We start from the raw sequence: 23,662 nt of genomic DNA on the forward strand, positions 1-23,662 counted from the left end.
CGAGGTTACTGAAGCCAGCCTGTGATTTATAAGGCAAGCATCAACTCTTCCCATAGAGCATGGGTGATGTTTGCCTGTCAGTTCTAAAGTTAATCCTAAAGAATCACATTTTAACTTTGCATCTCACTGGAGAGATGGCTCAGCAGTTAAGAGCATTGACTGCTCTTCCAGAGGTCCTGAGTTCAATTCCCAGCAACTACAGGGTGGCTCACAAACATCTGTAATGGGATCCAATGCCCTCTTCTGTTGTGTCTAAAGATAGCTACAGTGTACTCACATACATAAGATAAATGAATCTTTAACTTTGAGTTTCATAGCCCCAGTGTGATTTTGAAGGGCAGTTCACATTTCACTCTTGTGAGGTCAGCTTGAGCTCCGGGCAGCCCCTGGCTCAACAAACGACAATCATCTTATTTGAACAAAATAAAAGCCACAGGCTCAACTCCAATGATTTCTCTAAATTTTTATTAAATATCTTTTTTTCTACAGTTTGATCTTGTGGAAAGGAAAGACTGTGAAGATGAACAAGTCAATTAGATTTTCTAAGACAGCACTTAGTCTTCGTTACAGAGAAAAGCAAAAGATCTGTGGCACATTATCTTTGGAAGATCTTTTGCAGATTTTCTTTAAAAACTCTCTCACGGATCCTGTCTGCCTCCTTTCAGAGTATTCTACAAGGCAGAGAAATCCTGTTCACAAAAGTCCCAAGTTTGCGGTTCCATTGCTGAAGCTGTGGTGTTCCCCTAATTTGCATCTTCACTGGGAGCATGGCTGCTTCCCCAGCCTGCACACAAAACCACTGTACTGATCACAGCTGGCACATTATTCCATAGTAATCAAAGAAAAACTCATTAAAGGCAGACCAGTGATTTTCATTATCACCTTGACAACATATTCCTTTTTAAAGCAATTTTTAATACCAAGATTTGACTTTCTTCTAACATTATAAGAAAGAAAAAATATAATATATATAATATAATATATAATGGTAATAAATAAAAAAAAAAAGGCAACCCTGCTCAGGTATCATCCAAAACATGATCACATTCAGAAAAAAAATTAAAATTCAGGACACACGTGGACACTCATGGACACACCCCACCATTAACAGTGTATATGTGATAGCGTGAGAATGTGCAGTGCTCTTCCCAGTACATGTCATGGCCTGAACAAAAGGCAAACTTAATACTGCCTATACTGAGCATCGCTGAAACACCCAAGCAAAGTGAGCTCATCTTCCTTAGGCTAACCCCTGCCCGGCCCAGCAGTGCAGCCTGGCTTGCCTGCCGCTGGCCTCATTCCAATGTCCTATGGGGACAGATGTAGCAATATATACAGGCTTGCAGAGAGCTCTAGGCTTCCTTCCTGGCCTCTGGCTCCCTCTTAGGTAGGGAAAGAGGCACTTCTCTGCCCATCCCAGTAACTGCTGATGTCCGACACACAGCAGAACAGAATTCTAGTGTGACTCACCCCCAAGGAACCAGGAAATTTACAGCCGCTCAAAGAAATGTGGTTGGTGGCGTTTGTCGATGCGTCAGTAAGAGCGTGGCCACAAGGCAGCTGTTCTCAGTGGGAAACTGGACTGCACAGGGAGGACCGCCTGGCAGAAACACCCGAACCCCAACAGCAGGCCCTCCTGTCCTTACACTTCCCTTCCACAGGAAAAGTCCTTCCGCCCACTACTACCAAATGAGCCAAAATCAGGGAAAAGGGGCAGGGAAAAGGGGCAGGGAAAGGGCGGGCAGCAAAACAGAGCCTCACTATCTCCACAGCTGCAAAGCAAACAGCGCATTCTGTGAGAAAAACCTACACTTCTGTGTTTCAGAAAGGAGCCCCAAAATATTCTGAGATTTAAATACTTCAAATGGGTGGTGAAGAGCGTGACAGATGAAGTGGTAAATTTTCAAAAACATTTTGTAGTGTTGGGAAAATAAATCATTGATAATAAGAAAAAGAGAATCTGTAGGAGGCATGTTAAAATCTTGGATATATATGTGTGTGTGTGTATATATATATATATATATATATATATATATATATATATATATATACATATATATATATGTATACATATACACACACACACATATATATATAGCCCAACTCACTTCAAACTTCACAAAGCAGGAAAGTAAACACAAAATTCTGTGAAACCATTCAAAGTCACAGCAAAACAAACAGCATTACTTCAGAAATCACGTTTGGTCAGCAAAGGCACAAACATGTCTCGCCGAATCTCGTCCTCTACGTCAGAGAGCAGAGCTCAGAAGCACAAGTCCTTTTCTAAGTTACCAGACAGGAATCATAGGACCAAGCCCTGTCCCTAGCATTGACACAGTGAAGGCACGTTTTCAATCAAGATGGGGAAGAGCCTGTTCGAAACTTCCTACAGATGGGGTAGGTGGTGGTTGTCCAGGGAATGGATAGACATTTGCAAAACATCCACAAAATAAATGTCACTTTGTTTTTAAACAGAAATTAGGCACTTCCAAAGCAATCTTAGGGGACCACTGAGAAGCACGTGCTGGGCCTTTCTGCTTCTCCCTACTGCCATGTGGCCTGCCTTCTAGGCACCTTAACCAAGTGCAACCCATTTTAGTGACATCCTAACAGAGCTAATTTTAATTATTTCCAAAAGTGAAAACATTCAACACCTGGGGGAGGGGGGCAGTGTGTTCCTCTACTTTGTACCGCAGACAGATGGGCCACACATCCTTTGTAGTGGCAAAGGCAAGACTCACTAAATACTGCCCTCCCATAAAGTACGTGCTCTTCCATGGTTATACGAACATCACATAGTCAAAGGGTTAATTTTATAATCTTCCCAAAATAATCATCTCAGGGGGGAAAAAATTACCTCTGGGAATTGTAAGCACACCGTGAACAGTGCAGATGGTATAAAATCAGGGTCTTTGGGGTTCTACAATGAGCAGTCACAGCTCTGAGCAGCCCTGGGGTCACTCTGAAAAAGGCAGACACGCTTATGACTTCTAGGTACAGTGTTGTGGGAAACCAGCAATGCAACAGCTACAGACCAAACGGGCACAAACGGATTCTGTCCAACTGCATTGGTTTTCAGGGTACAAATGAAACCGTAGTATCTGGAGCTAAGGAGAAAAGATATCCATACAAAGAATGAGGCAGCCTGTTCTTCCTGCACTGGCTGAGTGTGTCCAGGTAAGGGGCACAGTGGCCTGCTGGCAAAATGTCTGTAGGCCAGAACCTGCCATAAGGAACATAGTCATTCTACAACTGACAGGCAGCAAGAGATAGAGGGAAAAGATCCTGATGAGCCCAGAAGCCCAATTCTGCTAAAGAGCTGCCACAGTGCTGGGGAGCACCTGCCACACGCCGACTCAGTACATCAATAAAACTGCTTAGCTGGATCGCAGCCTTGGTCTGTGCTCAGATATGCACAAAGCAGCCATCTTCTGGGTTTATTCAAACCAGGATAGAAGGCTGAGAAGACCAAGGAGTATCACAGACATTTTGTCCTGAAAAACCAGCTATCACACTCACCTAGAGACCCTGTGTAGATTTACCAAGGTACCAAAAAAGTCCTAATGCTACCACAGGGACCACAGACATTGTCACTAAGGAAAAATGGGTCTCCCGTCTCCACTAACCTCCAAAAACACACAAGCATGGCTGGCAGGAAACAGAGGCAGGGTGAGCCGTAACACACCTCCATGGTGAATGCATGTGCAAATTCTACTTTCTAGAAGGGATAAAAAGAAGTGGCTTAGCTGGGCAGTGGTGGCACACGCCTTTAATCCCAGTACTTGAGAGGCAGAGGCAGGCGGATTTCTGAGTTCAAAGCCAGCCTGGTCTACAGAGTGAGTTCCAGGACAGCCAGGACTACACAGAGAAACCCTGTCTCGAAAAACAAAAAAACAAACAAACAAAAAAAAGTGAAGTGACTTTTTAAAAACATTGCACTTGAGAGTATTCCAGTAATAACCTTGAAATCTCAAGGAAAGGTGTGTGTCATGGGCAGGAATTCTGACTATATTCTTCACTCCCCATCTACATGAACCTGGTCTAATGTGGGCGGGGTGTAACCTGGTAAAGTCACAGATCCTCTCAACCTCATCATGAGAAGATGGCCTGGGGTGTGTTTTAAAGTTGAATTTAACCCTGCTCCCCCCAAACCCCCAATCTCCACATGCTCTCAAGGAGCTAATGTCCCTGGATAGTCAAGGGCTTTGGAAAGTTGAATTTTGCTATAAATATAAAATACTTGTAGCATAAAAATACAATCTCTCTAGGAAGACTCACTGATACACGGAGGAGCCACAGCCCTGTCAGCACCCAGGACTCCAGCTCCAGCACCTGCCTCCGGCCCCAGGTCATGGCTCTGGGCTCTGTGCAAGCTCAACAAGATGGGGCTGCTTTGCCAGTCCCCTTGGTGGAGTGCGGGGGGCGTGTGGGGAAGACTGTGAGATAGAACCCAGATCTAAATGCTGCCTCTCCTCTAGGGCTAACCTGGGATGCTTCTCAGTACAGCCAGAGAGGCCAGAGCTAGACAGTGTGCAGCACTGTAGGCACTGGGGAATGGAATACTCTGTCTTCAGAGCCCCTTCCCTGTAGGAAGTGGGGTGCAGTGGAGTCCTTACACAATGTGTGTTCCACAGATGGCCATCAGAATGTATTAAACAATGTGTCCTTTAAAACTTGAAAAGAGAACAAAATCATAAAGCCCTTCACCAAAAAAAAATTATCATTAAAAAAAAAAATTCCTTCTGGAAGTGAACTAGGGTGGCTTCTGAGATGACAAGAGTTTGCTGTCGGACTTTAAACTGCTTCTCTTCTTCTCATTTGCAATTTTTATCCTATCGTTCAAACAAACAAAAACAGAAAAAACAGAAATGTTTCCAGACCATTCGTATGCCAGTTGGGCTCCACTGCACTTGTCCTCCCGCTGGGAAAAGCAAGATCGTCTTCCTGCATCTGCTCAGCCGAGCAGGGGCTGACCGATGGCCACACAGCTACTGTGAGTTTAAGTAGACAGGCATCCTGGCAATCTCTCAGTGCTTTTCTTCTTGAGTACTGACATCCCGGCTTCCAATTGTGCAGAGACACTCCAAGGCATGAGTAGGCCCGGCCTACGTTAGGGGGCTTTGGGTGCTTGTTTTAGCCGCTGCAGGCCCTGTCTTGTGTAGTGCACCAGGTCCACCAGGCTGCTGTTGAGGGCCAACACACACACTTTTGTGCTGAGCTGAGCAAAGAATTCTGCAATAGAATCCAAGTCAAACTCAAGTAAGTACACGAACAGGATCAAATTAAAACGGTAACACAAATAATCCAGAGACGGTATCCCCACAACATTCTGTGCCGTATCTAGCACTCTTCTGTAAATTCTGCTTAATTCTTCACAGTCCCCGACTAGATTAGAAGTCAGGAACCTTCTGAGTTAAATCCATAACTCACAACCAGTACAGTGGCTGGTATGTTCTAAGTGTCCAATCGATGCACTATGCACCATGGCAGCAGAAGGGGAGACCGTAGTTCGCCAAGAAGGCAAAGAGGCTGTAGGGACATTCAGAGTTCCAGCCAGCAAGCTGCCTCCTTCCAACCAGGAAGAAAACTTAATGGCGTTCACCAGTCACTTGGCGCATGTATGCTTTATTTAGTCGGTGGGCGCTGGCCCAAACACCCGGCAGTAAATGCTCCTGACTCAAATCTTGGAGTTCCCACTTCTTCTCTTAATATGTCCCAGTAATGTTTGCCATGCTGCATGCCTCCAACAGGAGCTGCTTCATCCCAAGTGTACAGAGCCGAGGGACAGAGCACATCTCGGCTTCAGCCCTGTCCTGTTGGCAGCTTTTCAGTTCAGGCTGAAAAGACACCAGTGTCTGCAAAGAGGCCAAAGCCCACCCTAGTGTGTCCTGTAAGGGATCTGGCCTCAGAAATCTAGCTCACATCACAAGCCTCAAGTAAGACCGGCAAGCAGGTTATGAAGTGCAGTGAAAAGAATGAGAACAGCTCCCCATGGCTCTTGCTTCAGGAGACAGAATGACAGAGTGAACCAAGTACCTCCCGCCTTCACAACACTGAGTGTCCCTCAGAGCCCCTCACCTTTATTCTTCCTTGTGAGAGCGTCGGCCTGTTCCCAAAGGCTAAAGGCCTTAAGGACGTGGGATGTGATGGTGACATAGGAGGAGGTCATGTTCTGGATGGTGACCGGGGTACTGACAGTGGCTGTCACCCCAACACTCCCCAAACTGCTGCCAGCACTTGACTGGGACCCGACAGAGCTGGCAGGAGAAGGCATTGGGGAGACGGGGGACGGAACGCCTGTGCTTCTGCAGGGATAGAGAAAGACTTGGTTAATCACAGAAACTAGCAGATCACAGACTACAGTATCTGGCACTGCAGTCAAAATTTCAGGTTGTGCTTCCCAAAACAATAATCGCCGCTAAGTCACTCGTAAAAGATCAAAGACACATCCGGAAGCCCAACTCATCTGTGCTCCGGGCACACTCTGAGGCTTGGCTAAGTCTTTATCTTCCAGAACCACCACCCTCCCTCTCCAATTGCTTTGCTGCTATTAAGGCAGCAGCAGCAGCAGCTCTGGAGAGCCAGGCGTGGAGGTCTCCTCACATGTGGTCGGTTGATAGGCGCCACTGGGCTATATCCACTTGTGGTTTATGCTTTCCTCCATTCGGTCAGCAGTAAACTGCTCAGACCTGTGGATATACCACAGGGCCACCTCTCAAACCTCACTTTCTACGAACTCATCTTCCTTTTGCAGGGTCACAGCACCACAAAGGTAGAGAGCATGCCTGGCTCCTAAAAACTCCTACTGGATCAGTAAACAAGAGACTCGGCAGACGAGCAGCAGGCTGGGCAGTGGCTGTGGACCAGGAGCCCCAGGCCTCTCACTCTGACCCTTGGCTGATGACCCCCTGGTCCTGCACGCTCACGAGTTTCGTTTGAGTCAAAGGAGAAAAAGTTCAGTCGTACAAGCATGACAGAAGATAGAAAGATGGGGCACACGCTGCCTCACAATCAGGGATGCCAAAGTCAAAGGCTAGAGAGGGAGTCACCTAGGGTGGCCGTTACTGCTGCATCCCGGCAGCCGTGAGGGTTGGCATGAAGAAACCACCCTAGCTAAATCAGAGGACCGATGACATAGTCTCCTGGACTAGATGTCCTCCATCAGGATGTTCCTCTTTAAGAAGCCACAGGGAGTCTCTCCTTTCTGATTGGTAGAGACAAGTCTGTATCATATTTAATGCTCTCTAAAAGCACAGCCGGCTCAGACGAAATGGGACTTCCTGGGGTGTGGTGCTTAGGGGGCTAAGACAAGCACAAGTTCAAGGCCAGCCTGGGCGAGAGTGAGGTTCTGTCTCAGACAAAACAAATAGCACTCGGGCAGGATCACGAAGAAATCCACTGCAACATTCACCTTCATCTCAAAACAGCCTAAGGATGCTGTTGCCCACGATCTAAGAGACCTGCACAGGCTCAACAAGCACACTGCTCCTCCAGATGCCCCTCCTCAGCCACTGTTGTTAATCTCTTACTGTTCCCGCCTTCTCAGTTTAGGGAGGGCTTAGTACTGGCTGTAATTTTATGCAGCCCACTGGGAATCTTGGCATGTACTTACTGGCAGCTCAGAGGGGACCATGGTACCTTGTGTTATCTCATCAAACTAAACCTTTAGTTTACCTGTTTATTAGAGGGATGACGTAGCTGACGTTTAAAGTTTAAGGGGCCAATGCACATAAAGGTGAATGACACGGATTTTGGAAAACCCAAAGTCACACACAAACCGTTACACAAGCAAGATGCAAGTGGCTCAACCGTGGATCATTTAACGAGACTTGACACTTGCCTTGCCACGCATGGGGAAGGTGCCTGGGCCACTCTGGAAGCACTCTTGAAATGTTCGCTGAGAGTACGAGAATACTTCATCACTGTGTCCTTTTTACATCGAAACATCGCCATGTTCAAAAGGGCCTGGCAACGCAAGCTGTGGATAAAACCAGAGGTTCACGTGAATTGTGGACAGCCTCACGGACAGAGCTTCTCGTGGACAGACACACTGCCAGTCCTCCCCTGTGGGCACATTGGGTTCTCCTCTCTGGCTGAGCAAGTCCTCTCAGCATCTCACTATATTGGACATACACCACCCCCCATGTTGGCAGGAAGACAAGTGCACGAATATCATTTAAACCCGAAGACCAAAGCATCTCCCAGGGCATCAGAAGACAGCAGGTACCAGTCCCTTGTGACCACGAACGGGATCAAGTTGCCTTCTGTCATAATTTTCACTTTAAGGAAATTAGGGCCAAGCATGCTGGCACATGCCTTTAATAATAACGCTGAATGCTCGACAGGCAGAAGCAAAAGATCTCTATGCTCCTCATTCAGGCCAGCCTGGTCTACATAATAAGTTCCAGCCTGGTCTACATAATAAGTTCCAGGACAGCCCAAGTTATGTAGAGAGACCTTGGCTCAAAAAAAAAAGGGGGGGAAGGAAGAAAATTTAAAAATATTTTTTAATCAAAGGAATCAAAACTTTAGTGCCTTTTAATATAAAAAGCACTAAACAAGCTTTAGTACTATTTGTATAATAAATAGAAATGTCCATACCATAAAACAGTAAATATCTTCTCTTGTGCTGGCATCGTGTTGTCTGAGAAGGATTTTAGTGACATCACAAACCTGCAGGGTGATAAATCAGTTCGTGACATTAAACTTGGGAGGTTACAGGAGCCCACGTAATGCTGGCTGCACTTGCTGCTACTGCCATCTTCTAGAGGAGGGGTGTGCAACCCAGCAGGGCAGGGGTTAAGAGCAAGCACAAGCCGCTCAGAAGAGCTCAGAAGACCTGGCCCTGAGGCCTGCTCTCTAGAGCTTGGCCACTTCCTCACTAAACCCCTAATGAAATGCCTTGGGCACACAGTGGAGCGAGAAGACATCCGACATGAAACCTAAGCTGGGAAAAACACCCTCCCCCGAGAGACCCAGTGTTCTCTTCAGGACACTTGGCAAGATGGCACGGTTGCAGCCAGTTATCCTGTGCTCCCTCATATGCAACACACTTTAATTCTGGGACATGAAGAACCTGTGGACCAACCACCCAGGGCCTCAGGCACGAGAGGGTTCCCTCTTGGTTTGGCTCGGTGGCCCCAGCACTTACTTAATGAGGTCTATGGTTTCGGAGTACACAGTGTAAGCCGACTTCGCTGAGCTTTCTGACTCCGTGGCCATTCCACACTCAATAAAAGACAGGACAGCTTCCAAATACTTATAGGCTTTTCCAGCCTTGTCCACCTATGGGAGAAGAACAGGGGCCTCATGGGGCTGCGGCAGCCATGGGTCCCTTACCCCCACTCGTCCCTGTAACTTCTCCACTGTCCTCATTTACTGATTGGAGAGACAGGTGAAAAAGAATAAACAGAACGAGATGAGCAGCCATAGCAGTCGGCGCTGTCCTACAAGTGTCCTCTAGCAAAAACCCACTAGGGAAAAGAAGATAATTCCACATTAAGACCACACTGAGAATCCCGCCAAGCACGAGCAGGGCACAGCGCTGCTATCAGCTGCAGCCCAATCACCCTTGAAGCAGACGAGCCAGCACGTTAACACGACAGACACGAGCTTTTTTGTGGAGGTTGAGGTTATGTAAAATATGGAACTGATCACTTAATGATTCGGAGTCCAACAGACTATTAATCTCTTGTGGCACCTTCTACAAAGCCAAGCCCCGGCCAACAGGGATAGATTCTCAAAACCCCTTCAAGGAAATGTGGAAATCGGACACTGGTGGTCTGCCTAATCCCGAGCGCATATTTGGTCACTTGATCGTCTTGCTGAGTGGCATATAGTCAATTCAATTAAGCGGAAATGTGGTGAGCAGCCCGTTTCTCTGCACGTGGCATATGTACCACACACTGAGAGCAGCTGGCTACATAGGCCAGCTTGTAGGTTTTGCTAACGCTTCAATTTGCTGTGTTCAAAAGGGATGAAAATAGTTTAAGTATGCGTATGGAAAACAGGAAGGCAGCCATCTGATCCGTCTGCGGCTGCTCTGGGCTCCTGTGTGCTGCTGGTACTGCTGCTCCTGGTCAGGGAAACAGATCCACCCCACCCCCCAACCCCCGCCGCCGCTGCTATTTGTGCATCTTACCAGTAGAGGGACAAAGTGGGGAGTTCCATGCACCTGTGCACAGACACAAGCATGCACACCTACGTTTGTTTCAGAGGCTCTAAAGCTTTTCAAGTTTTTTAGAAGAAATTTAGTGGGTTTTTCCCTAGAAAGCGTAAGCTCAGAAAAACCGTGGCAGAGAATAAAATTCGTATGCCTCAGTCAGCTGTGTGTGTGTGATGACTAGCTTGCTTCACGGGTGGAGCGCCAATCCCCTTATTTTATTTCCACATGTGTGATGTTTAGTCTGCATGAGTATCTGCACCACACAAGTGCTGGGCTGGCAGAGGCCAAAAGAGGGTGTCAGGTCCTCTAGACCTGGAGCTGCTGTGCAGTGTTGGGAACCAAGCCTGGGTTCTCTGCAGAAGCAGCAAGTGTGCTTAACTCCTGTAACAAAGCCCAGGGCTCTGATCTCCAAAATGAATATTGCCCTTGGTACAGCCATGTTCCACCTCCTCAAGAGCCCTGCAAGGCTAACAATGGGTGACTGTTATAATGTCCACCTGTCTCCTGAGACAGCTGGATGGGTACAGCTATCGCTGTTCTAGTAGGGAACAGAATTCCCTCCTCAAGGAGAGAACAACGTAAAGATGAAACATACGCCCCCTGTTCAGCTGTGCACCTCACTGCCTGGAACGCCAAATGGACAGTTCCGTGGGATCATGGACGGAGTAAAAAAAAAAAAAAAAAAAAAAAAAAAAAAAAAGAAGAATAGCTGGCCACGGTGGCACTCGCCAGTGAGGCCAGAACACCGAGGCTGAGCAGGAGCACGGCTACATGTCTGAGGCCAGCCTGGGCTACATAATACTTAAGATCATAAGTGAGAGGCAAAGGAGGGAGATGCCACACACGAGGGAGACCATAAAGAGGTCACTGCCTGAACTAGTTGTTACAGTAAGATGCAACCGGTATAAAGCAGGGGGGTCCTGGCACACCAGAGAGGAAGGAGATGCAAACTGAAGATCTTTGGAGTATTAACTGTAAATGCATAATGAGGGAACCAAAATGCTAAAAGTGTCTGAGTGACATAAGTTTTTGCTCTCTGCCTGCAGTGCAGAATAGGCCTTCCTCTCCCCCACCAAACCTGAAACAAGCACGCTGTGCACATGGCATCTTTGGAAGTGTGAATGAGGTGACTGAGCACACATGAGCCTGCTTGGCAACAGACGGAGCACTCACAGCCCCAGGCACCGAGCAGGTTCAGTGCCTCCAACCCTCACAACACCAGGCATGCGAGGCGACCAGGGACCATTTTATCTGACAAACAGGGGCCCTGCAACCTGGGATGAAAAAGCACAGGCCAAAGTTCCCATGGCCACAAGGGGGCAGCTGAGTCATGTCACAAAGAACCAACAGGTCTTTGTGGGTCTCCAGGGTCCTCAAAGTTTAACTATGATGAAGAAGGTGAATGAGATAGCCCAGCAGGTAAAAGTGCTTCTACCAAGTCTGATGGCATAGTCTGACCCTTGGGACCCACATGGTGGAAGGAGAGAACTGAGTCCTGAGAGACACCTTCTGATTGTGGCACAATCCCCAATGCAAATAAATGTAATAAAAATCAAATAAAAATAAATAAATAAGACCAGGGGGCAAATGCGATCCTACCATGCCTGCACTTAACAGCAAAACATGCCCTTGCAGAAACAGCTCGGTGGATAGCACATGAAGACAGCCACTGTCTTCAGACAGTGTACGTTTACAGTGCCTGCACCTTACACTGTCTTCCCGAGAACAACTATCCCTTCAGATTTGTACACAAGATCACTCTGGAATGCAAATAGGTTTCCTTGCCTTATAGAGCGTTCAGGGCAGACATGGACCGATTTCACAATAGTTCATTCTGTACATCTATCTCCAGAACTGATCCAGTGGGGTTGAGTAAAAGCACGTATACAGTAAATGAACTTCCACTCAGACAGTTTGTAAAGTTGTACATGATCAGACTGAACTAATGGAGCCAAAGAACGCAATTCCGTCAGAACACCCCAGACCTCAAGCATATAAGACCCTGCTTATCCTGCTAATGAGGCACCCTCTTCTGGTCGCCCCCACCCCAGATCCCCCAGTATACAGTCCTCCTACCTGCTGCCACATCCCAGAGCACCCACAGACATTACTCCATCCCTGCCCCATCCCCATTCTGGTGTGTGCAGACAGAATGTAGACTGCTGGGTTTCTCTACACTGTTTAACCAAGGGCATAGAAACGAAGACTGACCATTGCCTCTGCTTTGCACTTCAGCTTTTTAGCCTCCTTCATGTGAAAGTCAGCTTGTTGTCTGCACAAAAAGGAAGAACAGGCAGGTGTGGGTCATACAAACAAAAATGACTATACCTGGGGCAGGAGAAGGGGGTGAAAAAGAAAGGGGGAGATGGGCGGTAGGGGTGGGCGCTGGGCTTACCTGTCAGACTTCACCTGTGGCTTCCCTGGTTTAGCGTTACCATTTGGCAAAGAAGGCACTGAAAAAGGATTCGCAGCATCCCCAGATGATCCCTTTAAAACACATCCACACATTGCCCTGTTAGCCAGAAAGGACACAGCAGCCTTCCAAAACCAAGAGAACGCATGAGGGGTAACAGTAAAACCGCAGGCTACCTTGGCCACCACTTTCCTAGCTACAGCTGTAACTGGCCCTACAGCCAGACAGATAACATACAAGCAAAGTGGTCTCTCCACCCACGGCACACACCAGCCTAACTGGAAGCCAGGACAGCTGATTTGTGGCTGATACCCTGTTATGGATAATTTAAGTATCTGAGATTAAAGATCTAAAGAACTGAACTAAGTAAGCCATCTCTTAAGCCAACATCTAAATATCTGACAAAGATTCACTATAAAAGCTGCCGTGATTTTTCCATCTCTGATCACTTCAAGAGAAACAAAGACCATCACCACACCCCCATATTTTCTGTAATAAGTTACTATTATTACATATTGTTTGCTCTTTATAAACAACTCAGGGTTGCCACACTACGACAGCAGGAGCCCAGCGCATGTGAGAGCACCGAGACCCACTCAGTTTCGCTTACTTTGTGTTCAGAGCCCCTGGCCTGTACTTTTCTGTGCTTGGGAACTGAAGAGTCTATACAGCTGCTCTTCGTGCTGCTGGCACTTCTGGGGAGGTCGTGGCTACAGATCTCTGCCTCTGGCCTTGGCCTCTTGTGTGCAGGTTTGCTTGGCTTCTGGGAGGAGGAGGAAGACGATGAGGATGAGGCCACTGGTGGAGGAGGAAGCATTTCCTTTCTTGAGTTCTCTGAGGAGGGCCTGGGTGTCCTGGTGTGAAACAACAGTCAAAGCAGAAGACACATCAGGCCTAAGTTTACTTATAAAGGACATGGTGGTCACTGGCACAAAAGACTGCAATACCATGAAGCATGTAAATATGGGTTTAGGAGCTTTCTCGTGTTTTATTAAATCTAGCTGTTGATTAGTACCAAACTGTTTGCACCAAGCTGGGAGACTTTAACCATTTCTATCGCTGGTTTTCACTGTTCACCTATCTGTACCTTACCCCAACAAACAGGCAAGCTCGGCTGTTACCTTCATACGTGGCAGTATCCCATTAACTGGCGGCAGGCTCCCCCATTTGTCTCCACCCACCAAAAAGCATTCAGGATGCACTTGTGTTTTGCCGAGTCTCTTGTGAGGCAATTTTGTGAATAAGCCAGAGGGAGTTAATGACAGTTATTCTTTGTAGCACATCGCCTTGACACTACTGATCTCATTGGGCATGCCCCTGTCCCTCTCAGACACACTGAGACTGAAGAGTTTTTACTTGACTCTAAGACAGAGCACCGAACTGGAGCTATTCTGAGTCCAAGCAAAACCCAGTAGCAACCCCAGTGCTTTGAGTCAACTTTGCCTTCTTTCCCATCCTGCTAAAAATAAAATATAATACAATGAAGTCGGAGGAGGGAGAGGAAGAGGGAGAGGAGGAGGAGGAGGAGGAAAAGAAGATGAAGAAAGATAAGGGGGAGGAGGAAGAAAAGAAAGAGGAAGAAGGAAGAAGAGGAGAAGGAAAAGAAGAAGGAGAAGGAGGAGGAGGAGGAAAAGGAGGAGGAAGAAGAAGAGGAGAAGGAGGAGGCTGATAGTGCTTTACTTCTCTGTCCGTCTGTCTGTCTGCCTACACAACTAGGGATTAAAGCTAGAACCGCTACATGTTAAAGTGCTCCACCACTGAACTGTACAACTGGTTCTTATTTTCATATATATATAATTCCAGGCAAGAGGCAGCTGAGTGCGGAGTGCCTTGCTTAGCAGGTACAAGGCCCTGAGTTATTCCCAACACAGATTTTAAATGCATACAAACAGAAACAGTAATTCTAAGTGTTTAGGAAATGCTCAGTGAAAATGTTTTTGATAAATCTCAGTTTGCTGTCAAAGGAATGAGCACACTCATGGCCAAGAACAAGCACTGTGCCTGGTTCTAGTGCAGAAGGAGCCTGCTACTGTGGCGGGCTGTTCCCGCCTGGATACTCACTTTGTTTTGGAAGATTCTGCGTGGGAAGATGAAGATGATGCAGTCTGTGACTTATCCAGTTTGATTCGCTTGTTACTGTGCTCTTTTTCTGGGTCACCCTGTTATTGCAAGTGATAGACACAGACATGTTAGAACTATCACACAGACAAAGGGAGGGGAAGCTGCAGACACAGCAAAGGGACCTAAGTGACCACTGGAGCCATCCGTGCAATGGGTATGCCCTCGGGCATATGGACCACGTGTGACATGGGTGGAGAGAGCACAGTAATGGGCTTCTAATGGTGCTGTCAGCTTGCACATAATGTACTTTGATCATCACCTTCTCTTGGCCACACTTGATGCTTGTTGGTTCCTCCTCTCTTCTTCCATAATATCCCTCTCCTACTTTATGTCACTTCTATATGTATATGTATATAGTCCTATGTCATTTATATATGTATAAATATAGATGATATCAATATGCCCCTTCTCCTACTTTGTCATCTATGTGTGTGTACATACAATCCCTCTCCTACTTTATCTTATACACATATATTACACACACACACACACACACAAAGGTCTATGTAGCTCCGGCTGTCCTGGAACTCGCTGTGTAGACCAAGCTAGTCTCAAACTCACAGAAATCCACCTGCCCCCTTTCCATAAGAAAACATGTGGGATCTGTCTGAGTCTGACTACAGACACATACAAATCAACTAGATGGAACTGTAACCATTGCTAGGGGAGACTGGGAAATGTTCAGTGATAAATCAATAACAAAATCTAGTGTATGAGGTAGGAAAGACTTAAAGCCACAACTAAAATGCTCTAAGTTCCATTCCACAGTGAGCATGGGCCAGCAGCAGCACCTCTAAAGTGAAATCTGGATGTGAGAGGTGCTGGTGTGCACAGGTGTCATTACGACAAGGCTGGCTCTCTGCTCAGAACAATGGTAGCACCCACACATCTCTTGGTTAATGAAAGGCTAAAACAATTTCTGCCACAGGAAAAGTAAATCCCTCATCTCCTTGGCACTTTAGATTGAAGGCTGCACAGAGGCCCTGGCACGCATTTCATGAAAGTGGGAAGTCCACATCTGGAGAAAATAAAAATTTGCCTAAGTATGCCAATGAGATTAACTTACACACGAAATGCTAAAACATGTATCTAAAATGAAGGTATTTTCCAGGCAGGTCACAGAAAACAGGAAAGGGCAAAGACAAAATGTCCCAAGTCCAGAAGGGAAACGAGAGTCCATCTTTGTTGCCTGGGATATGCTTCCTATCACAACAAACCACACATGACAAAAGTTTTAGAGCAAGGCACTCTTCACCAGCTGACTGGCACTGGAGCCTCCGCCAATCACAAGCACATGAGGCGCCAGGACACAGGAAACATTGACTTTGAGGCCAGCATTTGGAAATGCTAACATTTACCTCTCACCTCAATCATGAGCTTTCTATAGGCACTTCAGAGCTCAGAAGCATGATACATGTCCTGATAGAAAGGACAGCGTTGAGCTACATCAGCAAGAGGCTCCAGTGCACGCCCCTGTGCACAGGCTTCCCCAGAGCAGCAGTGGAATGTTCAACTGGTATGGAAACTAAGAGCGGCAGCCAAGAGATGTGGCGGGGCGGGGCTGCAGGGAACCCCGAGAGGCTAAAGAGAGAGCCAAAGTGGGGGCACACAGTAGTGGGCATCAGTAACTGAGCTTGAACCCCATGAGTAAGGCCTGCCACGTTACAGGAGGCATGGGGTCTTTAGCTTTTTCTAGTCAGGAAGCCACACGAAAGTCAGGTGACCTCAATATTCATTAAGAGAGGAAAAATATAAATCTCTCTGCCAGTCAACCCACTTTAAGGAATGAGGTCAAAGGTCTGGGACTCCAAGCTTTTTCTAGGAGAAGAGTTTCCAGTGGTGCCTTCATCCCCATTCCTCCATCCACCCACCCAGGAAAGACCAACAGCTGCCAGCAAGTCCCAGTGCAGTGCTGGCTTTTCTCAGCCTGTTGGGTCAGGCAGCCTTTGGGTGCTGCCAAGTGCTGCCCCACCTACAGAATGGAGCAAAAGGGCAAGACCATAAAAGGAAGGGACAGGGCTGTGCGAGGCTTTCCCTGAGGGTGGGTGGTGGCCTGGTGCCTACCTTGCACTGGCTCGTCATGAGGGTGCCTGTAGCTCCAAGGGAAACGGAGGTAGCATTTTGTAAAAACCGACAGTCACTTAGGGCCACAGGTTCTGACTGGTGGAAAGATACTGGGAACTTGGCTATGGTGGTGGAGGCAAGAGGGTATGAGGAGGAACCTGAGATCATGGAGAACGCATGTGCATGGGCACTGGAGTGGCCGCCTTGGGCAAGGGAGGCATGGAGCCAGGAAGAGTGTTGTAACCGCCCTAGGGAGTGTAATCACCAGGGCCAGTATACTGATCTTGAGCCTTCAAGACTCTTCCCAAGAGACACGTGTCTATAGAGAAATGAGAGGACAAACCACGAGACTGGGAGGAACACACACACACACACACACACACACACACACATCTACTGAGCAGACATGAGATTCCTGAGCCTTCTAGATTTCAGCAAAGGGCGGTGGCTGGGAGGGACTTCTCTGGCTCTGCCCACACACACAGGAAGCAAAGGAGCTTGCCTGCTTGTGAAGCCGGAGAGAACCCGGAAGAGGAGGGCAAACACTCTGAAGGAGATTCAGTAAGAACAAAGACATGACCTCCCAGTCCAAGAGCATGCTTCACACCAGAACACTGCCTGAGATGAGAGGACAGAAAGAAAGCCCTGCAGGACAGAAAATGGACCAGCTTTACTCCTGTGTCGTTGAAGCAGACATACAGGTACTGGCTGACTGAACGCAACCTCCACCACCACCCGCCTGCCATGTTCCCCAGCCAATAAACAACCAAACTGAAAGGAGACCTAGAAGGTGTTAGTATATTGAATTTAGGACAGAAGTCAAAGGCAAAACTAACCATGCCAAGCAAAAGAAACACACCTTTTGGGGTGGGGGTGGGAGTGGAGGTATAAAGAACTCGGGGAGCGGGGACAGGGAAGGGGGACAACTTTTGGAATGTAAATAAATAAAATAATTTAATTTGGAAAAAAGAAACACACCTTTTCCTGTTCTACACAATGACTTCCCTTCTTCTGCCTGCATAAATGAAGGAGTATATAAATGATCCCCCACCAAACGTGGTGGTTTCTTGGTTAATAAACCAATTCTGTTAAAGGAGAAGTGAACTCCTTCATCCCATTATTTGTTGAAATGACCAATAAGAAAGACTGTCTACTTATCTGAACATATGACTGTAATCCCAACACTTGGGAAGCTGAAACAGAAGGATCTTGGCATACAATGGTGAGACCAATAAAACAACCATATTAAAAGATAGCCACTTATTTGAAAGGCAATCTTCAGTCAAATGGATGGAGTGAATCAATCATTTACAAAAGAGGCGAGCACATAGAACTTCATGCTGAGCTTGAGGTCTCTGATTGTATTCTTCTGATTTCATACATTAGACAGTCACAGTCTTAAGAAAAGGGAGTTGGTGCTGGTGCTCTAACTTCTTCACACAGTCAACAGTTTAAAGGAGCACTCTCATCTCAGCTCCTGTATTTACCTCAGTTTCTCCACTGTGCCTCATCAACTGTTCCTAACCGGCTTCCCTCTTCATCCCAGTTGTCTGCACTGTCAACTTTCTCTTGTTGGCTGGCTTTTGGTTTTACATGGCTGAGGATTGAATCCAATGCCTTAATAATTCTAGGGAGGTGCTCAGACGCTGAGCTACACCTCTCTCGTGCTGTGTAAGCTCTCTGATATTTTTGTGAGTATTTAAGGCTACAATGCCTCCGAAGACTTGTGAATCCTCAGAGTCACTTTTGCTAAACTTCACAGCAGGAGAGGGAAAGGCTCAGCGGGGCTTTAAACAAACTGCGCTCATGTGAAGGGTTTCAAATACACTTAAATGTCTCTAAATACATCTAGCTTGCACGCTGAAGATGAAGGCATTGGGGAGAAATATTCCCACATTAAAAAAAAAAAAAAAAACAAGTCAGTATAACCTCTGCCTTAGAGCCAGGTTCCCGGGTTTGCAGACCAGGTGACCTACTGGGTGAGCCAGGGAGGCCTAAATGGCCATCATGGCCCTGACACAGAATGGATGACATACATAATGTCTCCCACCCTGGAGTCTGGGAACTAACACACCAGAGGACACATGACTCTGCTGAGGGTAAATACACTACAGCTAGCTTTGTATCCGTAGCTTTCAGTCAAGCAGCTAACTAACAACACGCTTCACACAGCGCATGCCTAAGCCACACTCACGGCACGTCGACAGCTTTCCTAAAGCACCAGCTCTGTGTGAGTGGGAACCAGGTAAGGCTGTGCCTCACTGCTTTAGGCCCCTCGAGCATTAGGATTGCCTGGGAATTTCAAAAATGCCAGAGTGGGACACACACCCCCCAACACCCATCCCTAGGTAACTAATGTGGTCAGGCTTGGGAGGACTTGATACAGCCAGGATTTAAGCCAATGGGTCCCATCTTGACCTGTCTCAGGCAGGCAGACTAACAAGCTACATCTCTTGGTTGTTTGTCAGACCTTTGTGTCTAAAATGAGGGCATAACCACTCCAAGCTGTGGTTGAGGGGAAACTTCTTACTGTAGACATGAGGGAGAGTACAGCCAGAGGCATCAGGAAGAGTCCAGAGTAGGGAGAGAAAGTAGCAAATTTAACATGGCCAGCAGAGCGAATCGGCCACGGAGAGAGCAGGGTAGACACTGAGAGAGGAAGGGAAGAAAGAGAAAAGAGGAGAGGACCAAGATCCACGGAAGAACATGGCCCAAATGGCAGGTTCTATTGGAATCAGAAGCTGGGGTCAGGAAGCCCATGAGGTGGAGAAGTTTAGGGTAGGGATGGTGTGAGGAGAGCTGAGAGGAGCCGGGAACCTGGATGGACCCTCACAGGTACCTGTTGCAGTGCACAGAGAGCCTGAGGGCCAAGGCATAGTCTGCTTGGCTAACAGGCACCGCAGTTGGCATCTGTCCTCAGTTTCTCTTGGACCAGACACTTGGAAGAACTCACGTACGTGGTGAAGATGAGAAAATCGTAACTTCCCCAACCTCTGAACAGAAAGAATGCTTCCCTCAGTTGAACCGAAATGAGCTTCCCTTGAGCCATGCCTGGAGGTTCAGCTTCCAGAGGGCGGGCATTGATCTCAGAATGCAAAGGAGCTAGCCTAGACACCCCTACCACCACCACCACCACACCCACACACACACACACACACACACACACACACACACACACACACGGCCATGAAGGCTGGCTCCCTGACAACTGAACAGACAATGTTTCCCTCCACTCCAGTGGAAAACAGAAAAGCAGATGATTAATATCAGAGACAACATAAAATAAATCCCAGGCAGCTCAGACAGGGGTGACAGGAGACTGGCCGCTGGCAAGCAGGAGTGGGTGTCCTGCTCAGGCAGTAGCTGCAGGGACACTTTTCCCTAAATAGGCCCACCACACATTCCGATAACATTTTGTCCCAGACAGATGAACAGACGGACACACAGACACACACACATACCACCATCATCACCACCACCACCACCACCACCACCACCACATCTCATTCTGAAAGCTTTAAAATCCTTCTGGCATGATGGTGCAGGCCTTTAACTGGGAGGCAAGCAGAGGCAGGTGATCTCTGTGAGTTTGAGGTCAGCCTATTCTACACAGCATGTTCCAGGACAGCTGGAGCTCCATAGACAGACCCTGTCTCACCCCTAAGACCCCAGATAGAGTCTTTCTGGCATGGAAACCTGCCCTCTCCCAGCTCCTTTAGTAAGCACCTGAGCTATCCCAAGTGCTCTGCCCACCATAGATATGGTCACAGATATTGTCAAGTCTCCAGCAACCAGGTTCTGGGGGAAATGGCCCCTTTCAGTTTGCCAGAGCCGTGCTGTATCTTTAACCAGGTGGATAAATTATCTGGGCTTCAACATGACAGCAAGCTCCATGATCTTCCCCGTTATTCTCAACTCACATTGCAGGGCAGAGTAAGACATCTTTCTTATACTCAAGAATGCTAAATCCTATCCCTGGTCAGCAAGGCAGAGTTGGCCCTTGTGCTTTGTGTCAAGATCCAGGCAGGTAGTAGGAGTGCCCTGGGGAGTCTTTCCTCATCACACAGGGGGAAAAAATTCCAGAAATCCAGAGCTCAACAATTTAGAATAAAGAAAGAAGACACTGTCCAAACAGAAAGCCTCAAATCACACAGGTTTCTCTTAAAAACACAAGAGAAGGCCGCTCAGCACTGTGCTTGCCCTACCGGGTCACTTCACTCCCTACCTCTCCCCATAGGCCTTACTAGTTCTAGTGACAAAACATTGTCATCAGCACACAGTTCTTCAAACGACTCAGAACACTATCACGCCACTTCATGGAAGACCTTAAGTTCCAGGGTAAAATATGCCAGAGAGTAAACCATGATATCTGCATACGTAAACATGCACTGACAATATGCTGTAGGGTGTGCAGAAAGAAGGTGTCTTCAGTGACTCAAGAGACCTTGACCAAGTGACAGCCTGCAGGATGGGAAGCAGATGCAGGCCAAGAGGAACTCTGGAGAGGCAGCTCAGCCGGGCAAGCTTCAGCCTCTTCCACAACTCAGAGATCAACGGCTGTGGCCATGCACCGCCGCCCCGTCAAAGATCAGTGGCCGTGGTCACACCCTACCACCTGCCTCTGCACTCACCTTTCTCTTCTTGGTCACTCGGCTGGAGTTGTCGCAGCTCCTTGTCTCCGAGTCCTGCTTCTTCCCAGCTGGCAGCTGCTTGTCTTCTGCTTTCCTAGGGCGGCTCCCCTTCCCCAGAGGCTGGGGAATCCTCGTGAGAAGGTCTAGGGTTATCTTCACCACCAAGCTCGTGGGTGGTGGAGAGTCCCTGAGCGGCGAGAGCAATTTGGTGTCTCTCAAAGGCAACAGGAGCTTGTCTTTACGGCCGTCCTCCTGGGCAATCACAGCCTGTCGGCAGCCACTAGTCCTGACACCACTGCTGCCCCTGCCACTATTGGGTGGACCCTGGCTCTCAATCACAGAGACAACGGCAGACTGCTCTGAGTTCCTGTCCCCAGCACTGTCCTTCGGAGGCTCAGGGCCTGAGAGGCCCTTGGAGGGGGCTGTGGAACTCTTATGCTTCCTCTTCTCACTGGGGATGGGCACAGGTGGCTGCGGCTTGGGCACCGCTGCCTGAAGCACAGGCACCTGGACCTCAGGCTTAGGCTCCCGACTGCCCACAGCACGCGGCCTGCCTTTCGTCTTCACCTTGGGTTTATCTTTAGATGTCTGCTCCTTTGAGCCATAGGGAAGGGGTCCTGCTTCGCTCTCCACCCGCGAGCTGGCCTGGGGCTCTGCCTGGCCGGAGCCCTTGGCGGATTTTCTGGGTTGTTTGCTGCCGACAGTTTGCCGAGGTGGGGGTTCCTGTCGAGCAGGGGATTTCGAACAGCTCCTCTTCCCAGGCTGGGGACCCTCAGAGGGACCCCGGAGAGCTTTGCTGGAGCTCTTCGGGGGAGGGTCTTTGGAATCAGGATGCTGCTGGTCACTGCTGCCCTCAGCAACACCCTTATTTTCCTGGCGCCATCGTGGAGACTCTGTGTTTCCCCGGCCCTCCAGGGGCACTGATGGTTGGTTGACTTTGGTCAACCAGTTGTCCAGCTGCCATTTGTTTGTGGTTGGAGGCTCGGGCTAGAAGCAGAGACAGATAAGTGTTAACCAACCAGGGTTGATGAACTGTGTTAGCAGTCTAACTATACAGGACTATCCCCAGGACAAGTGGCCATTCTGAGCCTAAAAATTTACTTTCTGCTCATCCCCTTCAAACTACAAATCAGATTCTGCAATGCTTCTTAAAATCAGCATAAACAATTATGCAAAGAGAACTCTGCCTAGCAGATATTAACTAGTAAGAAACTGGCAACTGCTGAGAGGCCTTTGTGGCACGTCTTTTGTCCTGATGGTTAATTATGGTACAACTGGAACAGAATGAACACCCTCTGTCTTACAATAAGGAGACAACGAAGAAAAACAATACTTCAATCAATTGATAAGGCCCCTCTTCTAACATTTGAATTTCTCTTCATTTACTTAAAAACTAATTTGTATGTGACAGGATTATCAATATAACACAGACAGATCTGATTTACAAACCTTACAGAGAGACAGAGTGAAGTCACATTAGCAGGGACTAGTCCCTCTATTCTTTAAGACAGACATAGCATCTTTTACCAAAGGCAATTAGGTCTGAGGCTGCACTTGTTCCTAAGCACAAAGAGAAGACCCCCAGCAGATAGACTGTATCGATTATTACCTGGATAATTGATAGAGAAGATCAACAGGTGTTCCTAAGACACCCCGTGTGTGACTCAAGGTGTTGTTGCTAACTGTTGCTGCATGCTATGCCATGCTAACTGTTGCTTCTTTATTTTTTTAATTTTTTTATTTCGTAACTTGTATTATTCATTAAAATTTTTTTTTTTATTCTGGGTCTTATACATTTATATAATGTATATTAATTATATTGGGGGGTAGAGAATAGTCAGATATCTAGTGAGAGGTGAGAGCAGGTGTTAAAGTACTTGTGAACAACCTAGTATGGGCGCTGATAATCCAAGCCAGGCCTTCTGCAAGAGCAGAGTATGCTTCTGAACACTGAATTATTCTTGAGGTATATATTATATGGAAAGAGACCAATGTTGATTGGGGGTGTGATGATTATACTTCTAAGAAGTATACTTCTAAGATCCCATACATCACGAACTTACTGTTCTCCCCCCTCCCCCCAAGATCCACTCTTACTGGTGGCTTCCATGAAATCCTTCCCACTGTTCCTTGGGAAAGGGTAGGATAGGTCAACACCTGTGGCTACGTCTACAGCTTATCACTGGCAAGCTGCTTAGAATGAATCCATGTGTGAACCCAAAGGAAAAGGTATTCTATCCCTAAAACAGAGTAACACTGACATGCATT

General features: G+C 47.5%; 1 protein-coding gene across 4 annotated transcripts in view; it reads right to left on the minus strand.

The window, feature by feature from the left end:
* Positions 1-448: 448 nt before the first annotated feature.
* The window catches only part of Aff1 (ALF transcription elongation factor 1), a 160,075-nt gene continuing 136,861 nt past the window's right edge, over positions 449-23,662 (minus strand). For all 4 annotated transcript variants that reach the window (XM_076926335.1, XM_076926336.1, XM_076926337.1 and 1 more), the window contains 10 exons: positions 21,395-22,381; positions 14,640-14,737; positions 13,189-13,432; positions 12,561-12,652; positions 12,377-12,437; positions 9,152-9,285; positions 8,602-8,673; positions 7,841-7,978; positions 6,079-6,305; positions 449-5,232 (listed from right to left, as the gene is read on the minus strand). In XM_076926335.1, coding sequence (XP_076782450.1) covers positions 5,111-5,232; positions 6,079-6,305; positions 7,841-7,978; positions 8,602-8,673; positions 9,152-9,285; positions 12,377-12,437; positions 12,561-12,652; positions 13,189-13,432; positions 14,640-14,737; positions 21,395-22,381 — 2,175 coding nt within the window. In that variant the 3' untranslated portion in view covers positions 449-5,110. The remainder of the gene's footprint in view (positions 5,233-6,078; positions 6,306-7,840; positions 7,979-8,601; positions 8,674-9,151; positions 9,286-12,376; positions 12,438-12,560; positions 12,653-13,188; positions 13,433-14,639; positions 14,738-21,394; positions 22,382-23,662) is intronic.

The sequence above is a fragment of the Arvicanthis niloticus genome, chromosome 27 (genome assembly GCF_011762505.2).
Source record: "Arvicanthis niloticus isolate mArvNil1 chromosome 27, mArvNil1.pat.X, whole genome shotgun sequence".
Classification (NCBI taxonomy): domain Eukaryota; kingdom Metazoa; phylum Chordata; class Mammalia; order Rodentia; family Muridae; genus Arvicanthis; species Arvicanthis niloticus.